General features: G+C 36.9%; 1 protein-coding gene across 4 annotated transcripts in view; it reads right to left on the bottom strand.

Annotated features, from left to right (window-relative positions):
* The window catches only part of nAChRalpha4 (nicotinic acetylcholine receptor alpha4), a 510,593-nt gene that overhangs the window by 74,281 nt on the left and 421,099 nt on the right, over positions 1-15,213 (bottom strand). The window contains exon 10 of one of the 4 annotated variants that reach the window (XM_070215893.1): positions 14,796-14,993. The exons of the other annotated variants lie outside the window; for them this stretch is intronic. Coding sequence (XP_070071994.1) covers positions 14,831-14,993 — 163 coding nt within the window. The 3' untranslated portion in view covers positions 14,796-14,830. Of the gene's footprint in view, positions 1-14,795; positions 14,994-15,213 lie in introns of those variants that run through there. 4 annotated transcript variants of the gene reach the window in all.

Below are 15,213 nucleotides of genomic sequence, written 5' to 3'. Positions count from 1 at the left end.
CAACGCAGTGAATTAAAAATACTCTAAAACCACGACGGAAGATAACTTCGGCAAGCCGAAGTTTTAATACCCTTGCCGATTTCACGAATTAACATTTGACTACGATAGCAACATGAATTAATAAAAAAAACATTTCATAATTCAAAAAATTACATTTTTAAATAAAATTGTCATCTTTTTGTACCTATGGGGGCTATAGAATATAGACGCCCGATCGGATCGCGCTTTTACCCTGATCAAGAAATATTCATGTCAATAGCTTTTGCATCTTATTTAGTTCGTAAATGTTGTGCATTACAATGTTTAGGTAAACTTGATATTTATATCCTGTTATTTATTAATATTTCACGACTTTAAAAATGTTTTCATCAGCTGCCGAAACGTGCAAATACATTTGTGCCATTAAAAAATGCAACCTGATCTCATTTATTTTAGCAGGTCCATCTAGGAGGAAGCTCTTTTTTGATCTGTGTGTGTTGTTGTTGTTGCTTGTTTTTACTGTTTCTTTTGTTGCCTTTTGGTTGGTTTTTGTTTGGAAAGCTTTTTAAAGGAGCCGCTGAATCTAAATTAAGGATATTTAATAATTCGACTGCAAATACAGATTTATTTAACAGATTGCTTTTAAGTTCTGGTCCATTTATTAATGGGTAAAAAAACTTAGTTATAACCAAAAGTCAACTCTTTTAGAGTCAACTATTTCGCAACTCGATCAAAAAATTTAAAAATTATATTAAATCGTATTATTGTTCGTTTTGTTTTTTATAATTTTTTTGGTGCGGGTGGAGTTTAGTAATCACTCCCACATTTATATATTGCAGTTCTAAGTTTGTAAATATCGTACGGTAAACAAACCAACTTGTTATTATTACAAAAATTGCATTTTTTTTTGCCCTCTCATGTAAACGCAACCACTGAGAAAATCGTTCCAATGGAAGCTATGGGATATATTGGTACGATCTGGGCAATTTTTGTAACATACATTTTTATAATATTTATCTAGATTTTTGGTAAAAGTTCCATAGCGATGGCCGCGGCTCCATACAAGTCCGAACACTATGGACCACGCAGTAAATATAACTTCCCAGTCGGAAGTTTTGGAGTGGTCGGTTTTCGGAATTCATCCGGCTCGCATCTTTGTCCACAGTAAAAATGCGATACAATGTTGGACAGCATCCAGAATGCATTCTAGATGCAACCCAAGTCATCACTCCCCTATAGGTTCTTTTGGAAGGCAAAAAGGGTGCGGACCGTTCAATCGTACCTTCTCTTATGTTGCAGCCGAACCCTTGCCGAAACCCGAACGCTTGCCGATCGGTCGTTTTTTTTCAATCGATGCAATTATAGCATCTATCGGAATGCATCCGGAATGCATCCATTGGAATGGAAAATATGAAATAATAATCTTTGAAACGGTACTTTTGAAAAAAACAAATGAGAAGAACAAAAGAGACAGCAAGAACGCGCGCGGTTTTTTCGTTTCTTATGCATTTCTTGCCACTTGATTTTTGGAATTTGACCAGTTAAGTGTAATTGATTTTTCGGTTAAACCAATTTTAATCGTTTTATTTGTTTCTAGTTCTTGAAAAACAAACCTTTGTGCTTTTTTGTGCCAAGTAAGTATAGTGCGGTGATAAGTGGAAATAATAAATAAAAAATAATAATTCTTAACGAGGTAAAATAGCCATAACCAAATAAAAGTGTATTTAATTTTTTTAACCAAACAAAAATAATTTGGTGTGTGTTTAGTAAACAGAGTGCTTTTAAAATAATTCTTATTTGGCCACTGCATCGCGTTTTTAAGGTTTTTACCTATGCACAGTGTTTGTACATACAGTGCTTTAAAATCATACAAAAAAAAGTGAAACACAATTTTTTTGGATCCTTTTTCAATTTTAGTGCTATCTATTAATAGCCTCCATATTTAAAACACACGTGTAAAAAATCAATTAAAATCAATTATGAGTTGTGTTTTAAATATGGAGGTTTTTTGTTTTTGTTAAAATATTAAGAGCTGTCAGTGGCAAGCTTAAATTATTTTATATGTTATTAATAAATAACATTTTTATGTTTAAATAAAGCAGTTTTATGATAGAAAAAAATAGGTGATTCCATTGGAATGGAAAATATGATGGACGCTGATGCACTACGAGCAGTACAAACAAGTGGCCCAACGATACCAAGCACGTGCTTGTAACGCGCGGGACCCTTTATCAATTAGGACAAAAATTCGAGTTCGCGAGGAAAATTCATGAAACAAATACTACAACTAAGATTGAAGCAAATGAGATAAAATTTTAGTTTTTAATACGGGGATAGATGTTGAAGTGCAAATTAAATAATAAAGATTGTTATAATTTTTACATAGAACACGAAAGGGCTCATGCAGAGTAAAATTTGATGTACATCGAGGCAAATTAAGAGGGTAATAATTTCGTGTTAGTCTAACGGGAACATTAAAAGTTAAACGGTTTACCAGTTCTACGGAATCAATATCACCTCTTATAAGATTTTGCATAAAAATAGTACCAAGCATTATTATGCGGTTTTCAAGTGTAGGTAAATTAAGCAATAGTAATCTACTCTGGTAGGAAGGTAGCCTTACGTTTTGATCCCAGTTCAAACTACAAAGGGCAAAAAGAAGAAATTTTTTTTGCACCGACTCAATACGGTCGATGTGCACTTGATATTGTGGACTCCAAACTGAAGAACAATATTCCAAAATAGGACGGACAAGGGAGGTATATAATAATCTGGCTGTATAAGGGTCATCAAATTCCTTTGACCAACGCTTTATAAACCCAAAAACACTCATAGCTTTATTGACTGTGGCCATTATGTGGCAATCAAATTTAAGTTTTGGGTCGAGAAGAACACCTAAATCGTTAATTGAATATATACGGTCGAGTGGTGTATTTTGAAGAGAATAACTAATAAACGTAGGAGTACCCCTATAAAAAGTCATAACGTTGCATTTAAGGCAGTTCAGATTTAAAAGATTGTACTCACACAATCCCTGAAAACAATCAATATCTGACTGTAAGTTGAAACCGGACCCTACATCTTTATATGATAAACAAAGCTTAACATCGTCAGCGTACACGAGAATGAGCAACGATAGAGGGAAGATCGTTAATAAACAAAGTAAACAGCAAACGGCCTAAATGACTACCTTGAGGAACTCCAGATGTCACGTTGGTCATTTTAGAAACAGCGCTCTTAAATATAACCCTCTGAGTCCTACCATTCAAGTAACTTGAAATCCAAGTTAATAGATTACATTTATTACAATAGATGACAATTCAAGAAGGTTGGTGGTGGTCGATCTTCGCTTAACAAAACCATGCTGACACGGTGATATTAGCGAGGAACATAAATGCTGCAAATGAGAAGTAATAATACATTCAAATGCTTTAGGAATTGCCGACAATTTAGAAATGCCTCTATAATTCTGGGCATCCGCCTTCGCATCCTTTTTATGGAGTGGAATAATGAAAGAGTCCTTCCAGATAGTTGGAAAAACTGATGATGAAATAGACAAATGAAAAAGTTTAAGAATCGGTTTACAAATGGTTGAAGCACAAAACTTAAGCACACTCCCAGGGAGTCCATCAGGACCGGGAGAATACGTTGGCGTTGTTGTTGCTAAATCCTTTAAGAGAGAACTTTCGGTAATTACAGGGGTAAAAATACAATTAGCCCTATTTAAGGGGTTAGGGTAGATAGGGTTTGACCAAGCAGCCGAACTATAAGTAGTTTGGAAAAACTCGGCAAATAAATCCGCAATTTCAGAATCCGACGATGCCTCTTTTGAGTTTAAACGTACCGATGAAGGCAATGCCGAAGACTTACGCTTGGCATTAACGAAGTTATAAAACTGCTTCGGATCATTTGAAAACTCGAATTTACATCGATTTAAATACATGGAATAGCAATGACTGTTGAGAACATTAAAATCTGAACGAGCCACAACATATTTCGCAAAATCAGATGGCTTACCCGTTTTTTTATACTTTTTATAAGTGTTGGATTTAAGATTTTTAAGTCTTTGAAGCGCATTGTTAAACCAAGGAGGCCTGTTTAGCTTCCAAAGTTGGATGATATCGGTCTTCAGGTACAACAAGTGCGTCAATTCTAGCTACAGTGACTTCATTCGGATCTAAAACAAATACTAGATCTAATTGTCTATTTAATGAATTTCGTAAAAAGCTTACTTGCTGTAACGATAATTCTAAAAGGCCATCCACAAAATCATGGGCGGATAAAGGAGTAGCGACAAGTGAGTCAGTGAGAAGAGACCAAGAGATATTAGGGAGATTAAAGTCACCCAAAACAATCAAAAGGTCTCTGTTGGAAAGAAAGGATAGAACAGATTTTATAGCAGACAGATGGTACTCATAAATTATTAAATCAGAGCCAGGAGGAATATAAGAGCAGGTTACAAAAATAGATAAGGATTGAATGGAAACTTTGACACTAACAAATTCAATATCGTTAGGGATATGAATGTTAAGTCTCTCCGATGTTAAACTAGAGGTAACGGCAATCAGTACACCACCCCCCCTACGCGGGGAGCGATCGGTCCTGTAGGTGTTAAAGTTCATTGACAAAACTTCAGAGTCAGATATCTCTGGTTTCAGCCAAGTCTCCGTAAAAGCCAAAATATCTTCAGTAAATGCAGAGGAGTCAGCATAAAGCTTTGGTAGCTTCATATTTAGTCCTCTAACATTTTGATAAGCCAAAAATAAACCTGTTAGTTTTTTGGCACAGTGGAAGGCCTATTATTAGGCACAGTGGAAAGCCGATTATTAGGCACAGTGGGAGGCCTGTTATTTGTTCTCGGTTTATTGGGAACAAATTCTTTTATTACCAAATCATCATTAAGCCAAAAGCTTTCAGAAAATAGTACATTAAACACATCAGGCGGAGCAAATATTTTAAAAGAAGATATCCTACGGGCGTGCGAAAATCGAAATTGTTCAACTTCAATGTCCTTAGATGGGAATTTTTCACGTATGAATTCCATAACATCCTCAGATTTGGTATCCGGGGTAAATCTAGAAACAAACAATTGCTTCCTATGTGGAACAACTGAAAGTTTCTTACGCCCCCCAGCAGCAGTCTGAACCTCACTCGGCTGGGACCCAGAAGCGGTTCCTACTGTATCTACGGTCAGCACCGACTTCTGTGCCTCAGGTTGGCATCCAGAAACAGGGTCACCTCCGGAACTGGCTGTTACCATAGGTACAGGTGGCTCGCTTACCCCTGTGCTGACCGGAACTGCTGCAGCTACCGAGTTCAATGTTTTGTTTTGTTTCACGGTCTTATTAACCGCCCCTGAGCTGGCTTTTTTGCGTTTAGGCGACTCGGTTAATAATAATTTCTTATTATTAAATTGGTCATAAACCGAGTTGAACCCGTCATTGAGCTGTTTGAAAACTCGTGAAAGGTTCAATAGTCCGTCTCGAGTCTGCCTCATAAAGCTGCTCATTTCGACTGTCATTTCCTTGCAGGACTCACATGCCCACATGAGACCGGTACGCATTTCAATGAAATCTTTAACTCTTTAAATGTGCCAGTAAATCCTGCACATTTGACGTGCATGACCGAATCGCAGTGCCAGCAGATAATAAAAGAATCTTTGGTTGACATCGGAAGAGCACAACTTTTCTTTATACAGATAAGGGCCATTTTATAGGAAAAAAAAAAGATTATTCAAAGAAATAGAAAATAAAATGTGGAAAATATACCTCGAGTAAATTTGGCACTGGGATCAAATTCCAAAACCGTAAAAAACACAAAACACAAAAGTATAAGAGCGCGAGATCGCGAATTAAGTCGAGAGCAAGAGAGCGCGAGAGAAAAAGTGTTCAATCGAATGAGCGTGGCTTGTGGGCACCAACAACTAAACGAACGAACAGTTACAATGTAAAGCGATAGAGAGAGAGACTATGAGAAAAGCACCCAAGAGTCTAAAGAAATTTGGCAGGTTCCGAGAGAGCGAAATTACAGTTATAATAGAGCAGAAAAGAGAGAGAGAGAAAGAGAGAGAATACAAGAGCAAATTTAGAGAGTGCAAAATAACACCAACAAAGCCAAGATATTAAACAAATCTAATGGAAATTGTTAAAATACCTAAAACCACATACCCGTTAAACAGGGAGATCTATTTAAAACACTAACGCGATTGTTAGGCAAAATTTGTTAGTAAGCTAAACACAAAACACTTGCGAAAAAAATCACAAAAATAAATCAAAAACTCAGAGCACAGGTAAACACAACCGTTCACAAGCGACGCTAAATCGAAATTGATAAGTAAACAAATTGTCTCAAAAATAACCAAGCTTCTTAATGGCAAACCGGAATTTTCCGGAAATCTAACGGGACTTTCTAAAAATAGAACACAAAGTGTGAACACGTGTTCAATTTTGCAGCGCAGCGGCGTTAAGTTAGCATTTCGTCAAAACAAAGTTGCATTTCAAAGTGGTCTAACTTTCACAAGAGAGAGCCAAATTAGTTTATTTAAAATGAACCTTAAAGATTCAGGTATTTACTTTCATTATTTGTTGTGTATGTTTGATTATTAATCCTTTTATGTATTATGTGAACCTCATTTTCATGTTTAAATAGACTTTTAGATATGTTACCTCCCGATCCCCCCTTTATGAGTGTTATCAGTATATTTGTCAATGTTTGAAGGTAATAAAAACGTTAAGTGTAGCTGCTAATATTTGCTAATTTGTGTGTATTCATTAATAAACTTATGCTGTCTTACTGTTTTCAGGGTCAAATCTTCGACGCAGTCTGCTCTTTTTCCTTTGCTTTTGTGATGTTTCTTTTGTGTTCGTTAGTTGTGTTTTTAGCAGGGACCGTAAATAATCATTATTTGAGATTTTTATTTTAAAAGGCCTACTGAGGTTTTTACATATTTTAATCAACAATTTAACTGTTTTTTTTCACTTTATAGACATAAACAAACAACAAACAAACAAACAGTTAATTTGCTTTCCAGATTTGTTGAAATTCATATTCATTTTTCATTTTTGACGTTTAAAACAAATTATCACAGTAGTCTTTTTAAAATAAAAATCTCAAATAATGATTATTTACGGTCCCTGGTTTGTAGGCAATTTTGGATATTATTTTTTTCGCTCATTTTTATGTTATCATTTTCTATAAGCGCTTCTTGTAACTGCGAATTTTCACACATGTATGCACTTCTTTGTTTTTTTTTTCTACATTTCATTTATTAGAAGATATTTGTAATTTTTTGTTTTTTGTACTGAAATTAAAATCTGAATGATTTTGTTTTTGTTTTTTATGATTTAAATACATTAAAAGAACTAGAAACCCCATTTGTTTATATTTCGATAAGCTTGCGGAGAGGGGGAGAGGAGTTACACTTTCACAAATTTATACTGAAGATAATTTAAAAATACATATCTTGGATGCTAATAATGCAATTTTAGCACTGTAACTTCACTGGAAGTATCTTTGCGCACCATCGCCATACAAGCCATACTAAGGTGCTATGTGAGCTATAGGATAGAGTCTTCCGATGTAGCCAATTTTTTTACTCCATATTCTCAATATTTTTTTAGATTTTTGAGGAAAATTTCAAAACGATATCTCAACGGGAAATATTTATGGCCGCGGCTCCATACAAGCCCAACCAGTGTGCAAGGGTGAGATTAAAATAGGAGATAAGAAGGGTTAAGGTGAGGTAATGTTGGGGTTAATTCAGTGTAAAAGTAAAGTAAGTTATGGTTAGGAGGATTCGGAGGATTAGTGCGTTCTAGGTCATCATACTGTAATGCTTAGCTAAGATTAAGGCAGATTTTTCTTGGATATTAATTAAAATTTTGAAATATAAAAATATCAGAATACTATTAATAGCAAGAAAGGCTTTGCTAATAACAATGTGCAGCATTTTTACTGTTTTTTAAATTTACCTCGACGGATGCTATATTTTTGGATTCGTTACGAATTCACAAGTTAGACTGCGTTCCCCAACGCAAGGATTCTTAGCAAAAGGACCTCAAAGTTCGAAAAATGCTGAAATTGGCCAACTTTGCGGAGCTCTCAGAGGCAAATGGATGCATGGTTTGATTCGATGTTACATTTTTTTTAACAGATACACCCTTTATCTTTTAAACCCCATACTTAAAATAATTTTAGGATTTTTTTTATGGCAGAAATAAATTTCAGAAAACATAGTCAAAAATCTTAAAAACATACAACTGCGGTCAAAATAGTGTTGCCGCCTTGTGTTTTTAAAAGTTTGATGTTGTAACTTTTTTTATCCAATTAGTCTAATAGTAAAATTATAATCAATACAATATTACCAGGAAGAAATCAATTACTTTTCTGGGTACTTTTTTTTTTAATTTTTTCATAAAAAAATATTAAATAATAAAAATATTATGGCCGAATTCCAAGATCGTCTTTTTTCGATGGTGACTTGCGGTGGACATCATATCCCGAGAACGGTTCATCTCAAATCAAAAATTCAAAAAAATGTCGTTAGTATAGAGTCAAAATCTGCCAAGTGGGCCACCCCTGTTCCGAAGGTCCGATTTTCATCGAACTTTTTTACTTTTCCGGTTCACAACGAAAATATAAGAACTTCATTTGAACGGTTTTGCGAAATTTTGAGTTTTACCGGAGTTATAGGGGTCAAAACATGGCATTTTTGACACTTTTTCGAAAAAGTTGCACTCAGTCATTAATTCATAACTTCGGAACGGTAAGAGATATCTTTATGATGTTTTCACTAATCGCTCAAGAATTATTATGGCTTTCCATAAAAAAATGTAAAAAAAAATTAAAATTTATTTTTCTTTTCGCGAATTACAGTATTACAGTATCTAGGTATACTGTGGGTTGAGTCCCAGGGGTGTTTTCAGTGTCCAGGTATATTGCGAGTGAGTCCAATGGGTGTTTCAATAATATTCGATAAGTTTTAATAAATCAGAACCTCTTTCGTCTTCGGTCAAAATTATAATGATTCTTTATTGTCTTCGAAACTAAGAACTAACTTATGAAATAAGTGCGAATGAGAATGGAATGGAAAACGGGAAGAGGGGAATTTGCACATCTTGCATATTTGCGTGGCTGTCGATGCGGCTGGTTTCGGGTGACGGAGAGACGGCTGGCTCTGGGTGACGAAAAGACGGCTGGCTCCGCTAGCTTCCGCTGGTCTCCAGACTCAGCGTTTGTGCACACAGTGAATGGGTTAATGACCATTTATCTGTGTCGCTGAGGCTTGGGGGGCGGCGGTGTGGCCGCAACAATGTGTGCGGTAACTCGCGCGTAGCGTCAGCCGACCGCAACTGTCAATGAGGCACTTCTTGTCGTTTTGTATGGGAAAAGTAAAAAAGTTCGATGAAAATCGGACCTTCGGAACAGGGGTGGCCCACTTGGCAGATTTTGACTCTATATTGTATTGCCTAGGGCCGTTTAGGACCGTTTAGGGCCGTTTTCTCGTCCGCCTGTAAGTTTAAAGTACGGTTAAAACTTTGATTTCCAATACGATTTCAAGGTTTTAACCCTACTTTAATTTTAACAAGCGGACGAGAAAACGGCCCTTAGAGTTTCAAGTTTGTAACGGCCGATGTGCAGGTAGTGCGCTATAAATAGCTACAACTTCGGTTCAAATGCTCCGATCGTTCTGAATTTTTGTAAGAGTATTCTCAACAGTATATGCTTTAAGAACATGCAATAAAAAAACCGATTTTTTCATCTATCACAACTGTATATAACCCCGTAAAAAAATAATCTTAAATATGTTAAATATGCTTTTAAATTAACAATGTTTATCTTAAATGCTTCCCCATATGAGATGTTAGCTCAGTAAGAGAGTGCGCCGTACACATAATAATTTAATAATTTTTATCTAATTAAAAATTTTAAAAATGATTTTATGTGTCGCTTAGGGCCGGTTTCTCGAGTCCCTGTCAAAGTCCCTGATAGCTATCTGTCCGAAAAACTTAAAGACCAGATAAACTGTTCGTAAAGCAAATCGGCTTTCTCGACTGCTTTCATTTATCTGAACGAGAAACAATTACAGAGTGCTGTTAACGCACAGAATTGTGAAAAAAAAGCGGGCTTCGATTATTTCATCAGCTGTTTGGGTATATTTTAAGGGAAAAGTCAGCTGTGATTTCGTTTCTACTTCTTAGTTGGCTTTGGGAAATCAGCTGTCATTCTATCGAGCCGAAAACGCTTAACTCCGAGTCCCTGTCAAAGTTAGCTCTCACATTTATGCTCGATAAAGCCAAAATGCCTTAGCAGGGACTTTATCTGTTCGAGAAATGTTAGCCGGCACTCGAGAAACCGGCCCTTAGACACATGTACTTAACAGTGTCTGATGGTGTGACTGGTAAGGTGTCTGCCCCTGAAGCGAGAGGACCCCGGTTCGAATCCCACTGGCGCAAATGAGTTGGAAGTTTTTTTCAGTTGTAAAATTCATTTTCCAATAACAATTAAAAATAAAAACAATAATAAAACTAAAAAATAAATGTAAAAAAAACAAAAATAAAACATGTCTTGTACTGGACTCGAACCCGGTTCAAAATAACCGCGAGCTGGCAAAGTTTCCTATGGGCTACGCCCTTATTAAATTTTCAAGTGGCTAACTGCTTTTGTAAGTTTAGATGGATACCTAAGTGCTTAAATTTTTGGGTAATATGGTCTTTTTTTAAGACCATCATGGCCTTAAAACAAGTCAGTGTGTTAAGTCCAACAATGGACTTAAAACAAGTCTAAGATTCCTTAGGTCCAAAATTAGTCCATATTACATTAGTTTAAGTCCATTTTTTGGGTGTACGCAGTCTGTTACCGTAATCAATTTCACTGACCTACTCTAGAACACACCTGACTTTGCTATTCTGTCCACTAAACGTCCGAATCTCCAATTAGTATATAAGCATGTACCAACTTCACAATAAATCTATAATCAATCCATCTTATAACTCCGCGGTCTTACTTTCTGACCTTCGGAAAGAGGCCTCGTACTTCCAAAGCGTCTCCGTGCCGACAGTGCGAATTATCACTGTTCCCCGGCAGACCCGTCTGTGTGTTTACATTCGCGTAGGCACAAACAATACCTATTTTTTAATGCTGACCTCCGGAAAGAGGCCTCGTACTTCCAAAGCGTCTCCGTGCCGACAGTGCAAATTATCACTGTTCCCCGGCAGACCCGTCTGTGTGTTTACATTCGCGTAGGCACAAACAATACCTATATTTTAATGCTGACTTGATAGGTGCATTTCCAGGGATTCCAAATATATTATGGTTTATTTAAAATGTTGTTTTTAAGTTGTCAAAAATCAAAACGCGTACTTTGTTTGAATATTCTTATGGGAGCCCTAAGAAATAGTCCTAATCGGCTCGCTCCGACACACTATAGGCTGGATGACCACTTTTTGTGGCCTTAATTAATAACTTAAAAACGAAGCAACATTCACAAGTTTTCTTTTTTGAATTGAACCTTTAATATAAAAATAAATAATTTTAAAAATTTTAGTTTAGTTTATTATGAAAAGAATATAAAAAAAAATTGAGTGCCTTCCATTTTTTTGTTGGGTGTAATCGAATTTTTATTATTAAAATCAATATAGGAAACACAAAAAATTCAAAAATACTTTTTAACAAAGTTATTCTTTTGAAAAGATGATGTTAAATAATTTTTTAATTACTAATATATAATTAGAAAGATAACTGTATCTTGACATTTGTACACCAATTTTGCGTGTATTTTGCCGTTTTAAGTCGAGGCCTTTAAATACAGATTTAAGAAAAAGTGCGCAAAAGTGCACCTTCAAATAACATTCATATGAACAAGAATTGAATTCCCTACAGCCCAGTATAAATATTTAGGTGAAACTAAATCTCTTTGTTTGTCTATTTAAAGATCAGTTTTTATTTTGATTTGTTAAAAGTTAAAAGGATATAAATCATAGCTCGCAAATAACTGTTGACCGATTCGTGCGGTCCCCAAATAACTGTTTTTCTCTGAGACTTTGAGCAAACAATCAGAGAGCAACCGATTGAATTGTTCGTACAGAAATTTTGCTCGCACTCAGCTGACGAGCAGTTTTTTCGGCTTACTTTTGCTCGGCTCGCTTACAGACCGATTGCTCCTGAACGACGTTTCAAAAAGTCTTTTGCGCATGTGTTAACGTTAACGTGCTTGGGCGATATTGCTCTCCCTTTCACTCGCACGTACTTTCAAAGGGAATACATTGTATAGTTGAATTAGTGAAAAGACTTTTTGCGATGACTTTTTCAGTCAATCGGTCTTTTAATAAGTCTCCCTGTGCGAGCGACATTCGTATCTCTCGTTGAACGAGGTTCGTAACAGAGCGTCTCACGAACAGCTCAACGTAAAAGGCTCAACCGAAAACCAAAACGAAAGGAAACGAAGTGTGCTGCGCAGAGAGAGAACGAGGGGCATGCTATTTTCGGTTGTTCTCGGGAGTAGATCGTATGGAAAAAAACGGTTAACAGTTATTTGCATGCTTTGATATAAATAAACTGTCAATTGCAAAGAACCCGCTTTATATTTTAACACTTAAAATATACCAAAAAATAAATTAATCCACCCTTTTTCGATGCCGTAAAGCACGTTTTATTATAATCGTTGTAATTTGCGATTTAAATTAAATTAAAAGTCCTTATTTTTTCCAATTATTTGCTCCACGTGCGCCCGTCACTGCCAACAGCTGTTTTAACAGCGTGTACCTTAACAGTGCGAGGCTCTGTTAAAATTTCTGGTACGTAGCATTAAAATCTGATGTTATCCTAACAGAATGACATCATTGGATCTTAATATTAAAGACTTCCAAAAATCACTTTTGGCCACCTAAAGTGGTCATCCAGCCTATAGTGCGACATATGTACTACCTGTAATAGAAAGAAGACTATTGTGAAAGTTTCATCACGATAGCTTTTGTGAGGAGTCGTAAAACTCCCCACAAATCTCGAGGCAGGAGAGCCCCTAGCAATAGCGAAGGCAGCGAGAATGCGGCAGAATCCGAGGGCATCCAGGTCCACCGGTAAATACTGGACCTTGGACCCGGCTAAAGCGGAGAGAGAGAAGTAACGGTACCACGCTGGACCTTGGACCCACGCCGCCAAAGGGCAAAGAGGTCGAACGGTAAAGCCGTGGACTTTGAACCGGCGCAAAGAGGATGCACCGTGAACTAACGGGACACACTTGGACATTGGACCCTAGCGAGCCGTGTGCAAAAAGGGAAATAACGGGACCCCGCCGCTGCCTATAAAAAGGACGGCGCAGGCGCAGCCCAAGGCAGTTAGTTGGAGTTCGCGCAACAGTCAGTGCAGTAAGCGCCGCAGTTCATGCAGCCAGGAGGCACGGGACGTGTCGGTCGGAAGACGCGACGCTGGCAGCCGGAGTACAGGACAGACAACCAAGATACGCGAGCGAAAGTACAAGTGCAACCAGTGAACCAGAGATCAAGAATACAAGTGCGAGGATTCAATCGAGTGCGTGGCCGTGAAAGTACCGTAGATACCGAGTGCTCAACGCCCAGATCAGAGTCAAGACGCTAGGCCAAGGCTGAGACTGCAACGGTAAGATCTGCAGGACACAGAGATTGGAGTGGAGACGAGTGCAGGACAGGAGCAGAGTCGAGAGAAGGACGAGCTACCGGCAGGGTAAGCGCGGATCAAGAGTTTGTGCCAGGCGTCGGGGTTACGGTGGACTGACGATAAGGCTGAATCCTCGGATTTGACCTGTCGGGACATTTGTTGCTCAGGCTAGAGCCAGACCTACCCCAGGAAACACGACGAAACAGGTGATCCCAGGATCATTCTGGTCGGACCCGAAAGGAAGGTTGTGCATACTTCTTGAGTCCTACAAGCCGGGCGGAACTGGAGAGACGCAGTTGGAGAACGACGCCGCAGGAGTCCACAAGCACCACGAAGGGAGACGAGAGCAGCGACGCCGTCGAGGAGCGCCGCCGAGAACGCACGAAGTGAATCTTGAGCCGAGGAAGGCACGTCGCCGACCCGGCCAGCCGCAATAGCCAGCTGACGAAGAAACCAATTCCAGCGAAAAGAAAAGCTAATAAAGTTTTCCGATTTGTCCCAATCGGATATCTCTGCATTTTCTTGGGTCACGGGCAGTCACGCAATACAAATTTGGTGGGACGAACACACAATATCTCTGAGCTAGTCGCGCCGTTTAAGTAGCGATCAAACAGTTAAAAACAGTTCGTTACACTTTAAAACTGAGAAACTAGTTCGCATAGAAAAATCATAATGGTAGTTCAAGTTTAAAAAAATACATTTTTTTTAAGATTAAAAAAAAAATTTTTTTTTGGCATGTCCGAGTTTTTTGGTGTTTAACGTATAGGCGATATTTGTTTTATATTGCAGCTTTTATATAAACTTTTCCAAAAAAATTAATAATATACTTGAGTATATTGTGAGCTGCAGGTTGGCAAACATTAACAATGTGAATTTTTTTTTTATCATTTTTGACTGAGAAATTTGTAAAAACTCAAAAAATTTTTAATTTTCAAAGTTTGCCAACTAGCTACGCAATAAGCTCAATGTACACGGTTCCTTTATTCGGCAAAGTTAAAGGGTGTCATTATAGTTGTAATTTAAAGCACATATCACCTGACTTGGTTAAGCGCAACTCGAGATATAAATAAAAACACGAACATATCAAACCACTTTTCTTAAAAAAATATTTATAAAAACAAAATATCAAAAAAAAAAACTCTACCATGAACTGCTATCATCGTTTTTGGTGTTTTAAAAAAAAAAAAAATATTGAGCAAACTATGGTAAAATATATTTATTATTTATTACTAATAAAAATAACAGTTAACTGATATACTTTCCTTTGTGATAAATCTTCTTTCGTTTGAGTATGATTGTATCCAGAAGACACTAGTCGATCAATATTGTTCGCAGAGTAATACGGATAAAAGCAAGCGTGTGTGTCCTTTAAAAGTAATTTACTGGAAAAAATGAAATATATATTTTGAGTTTATAAAAGTTTAAGTTTTTATTCGAATGGAGGATATTAATATTCTTTTCTCATTATTTTTTGCGTTGGAAAGTGTGTAATGGGTAGAAAAAGCATGTTTAATTCTATAAAAAAAATATATTCTTGATTTTCATCCATTACTACGATTTTAATGATATAAATATCACTTATACTTACTTTGTTTGATCTAA

This window comes from Drosophila takahashii, chromosome 3L (genome assembly GCF_030179915.1).
Source record: "Drosophila takahashii strain IR98-3 E-12201 chromosome 3L, DtakHiC1v2, whole genome shotgun sequence".
NCBI classification, from domain to species: Eukaryota; Metazoa; Arthropoda; class Insecta; order Diptera; family Drosophilidae; genus Drosophila; species Drosophila takahashii.
The sequence above is the reverse complement of the archived record's forward strand: the minus strand, read 5'-3'. Positions and strand labels throughout refer to the sequence as shown.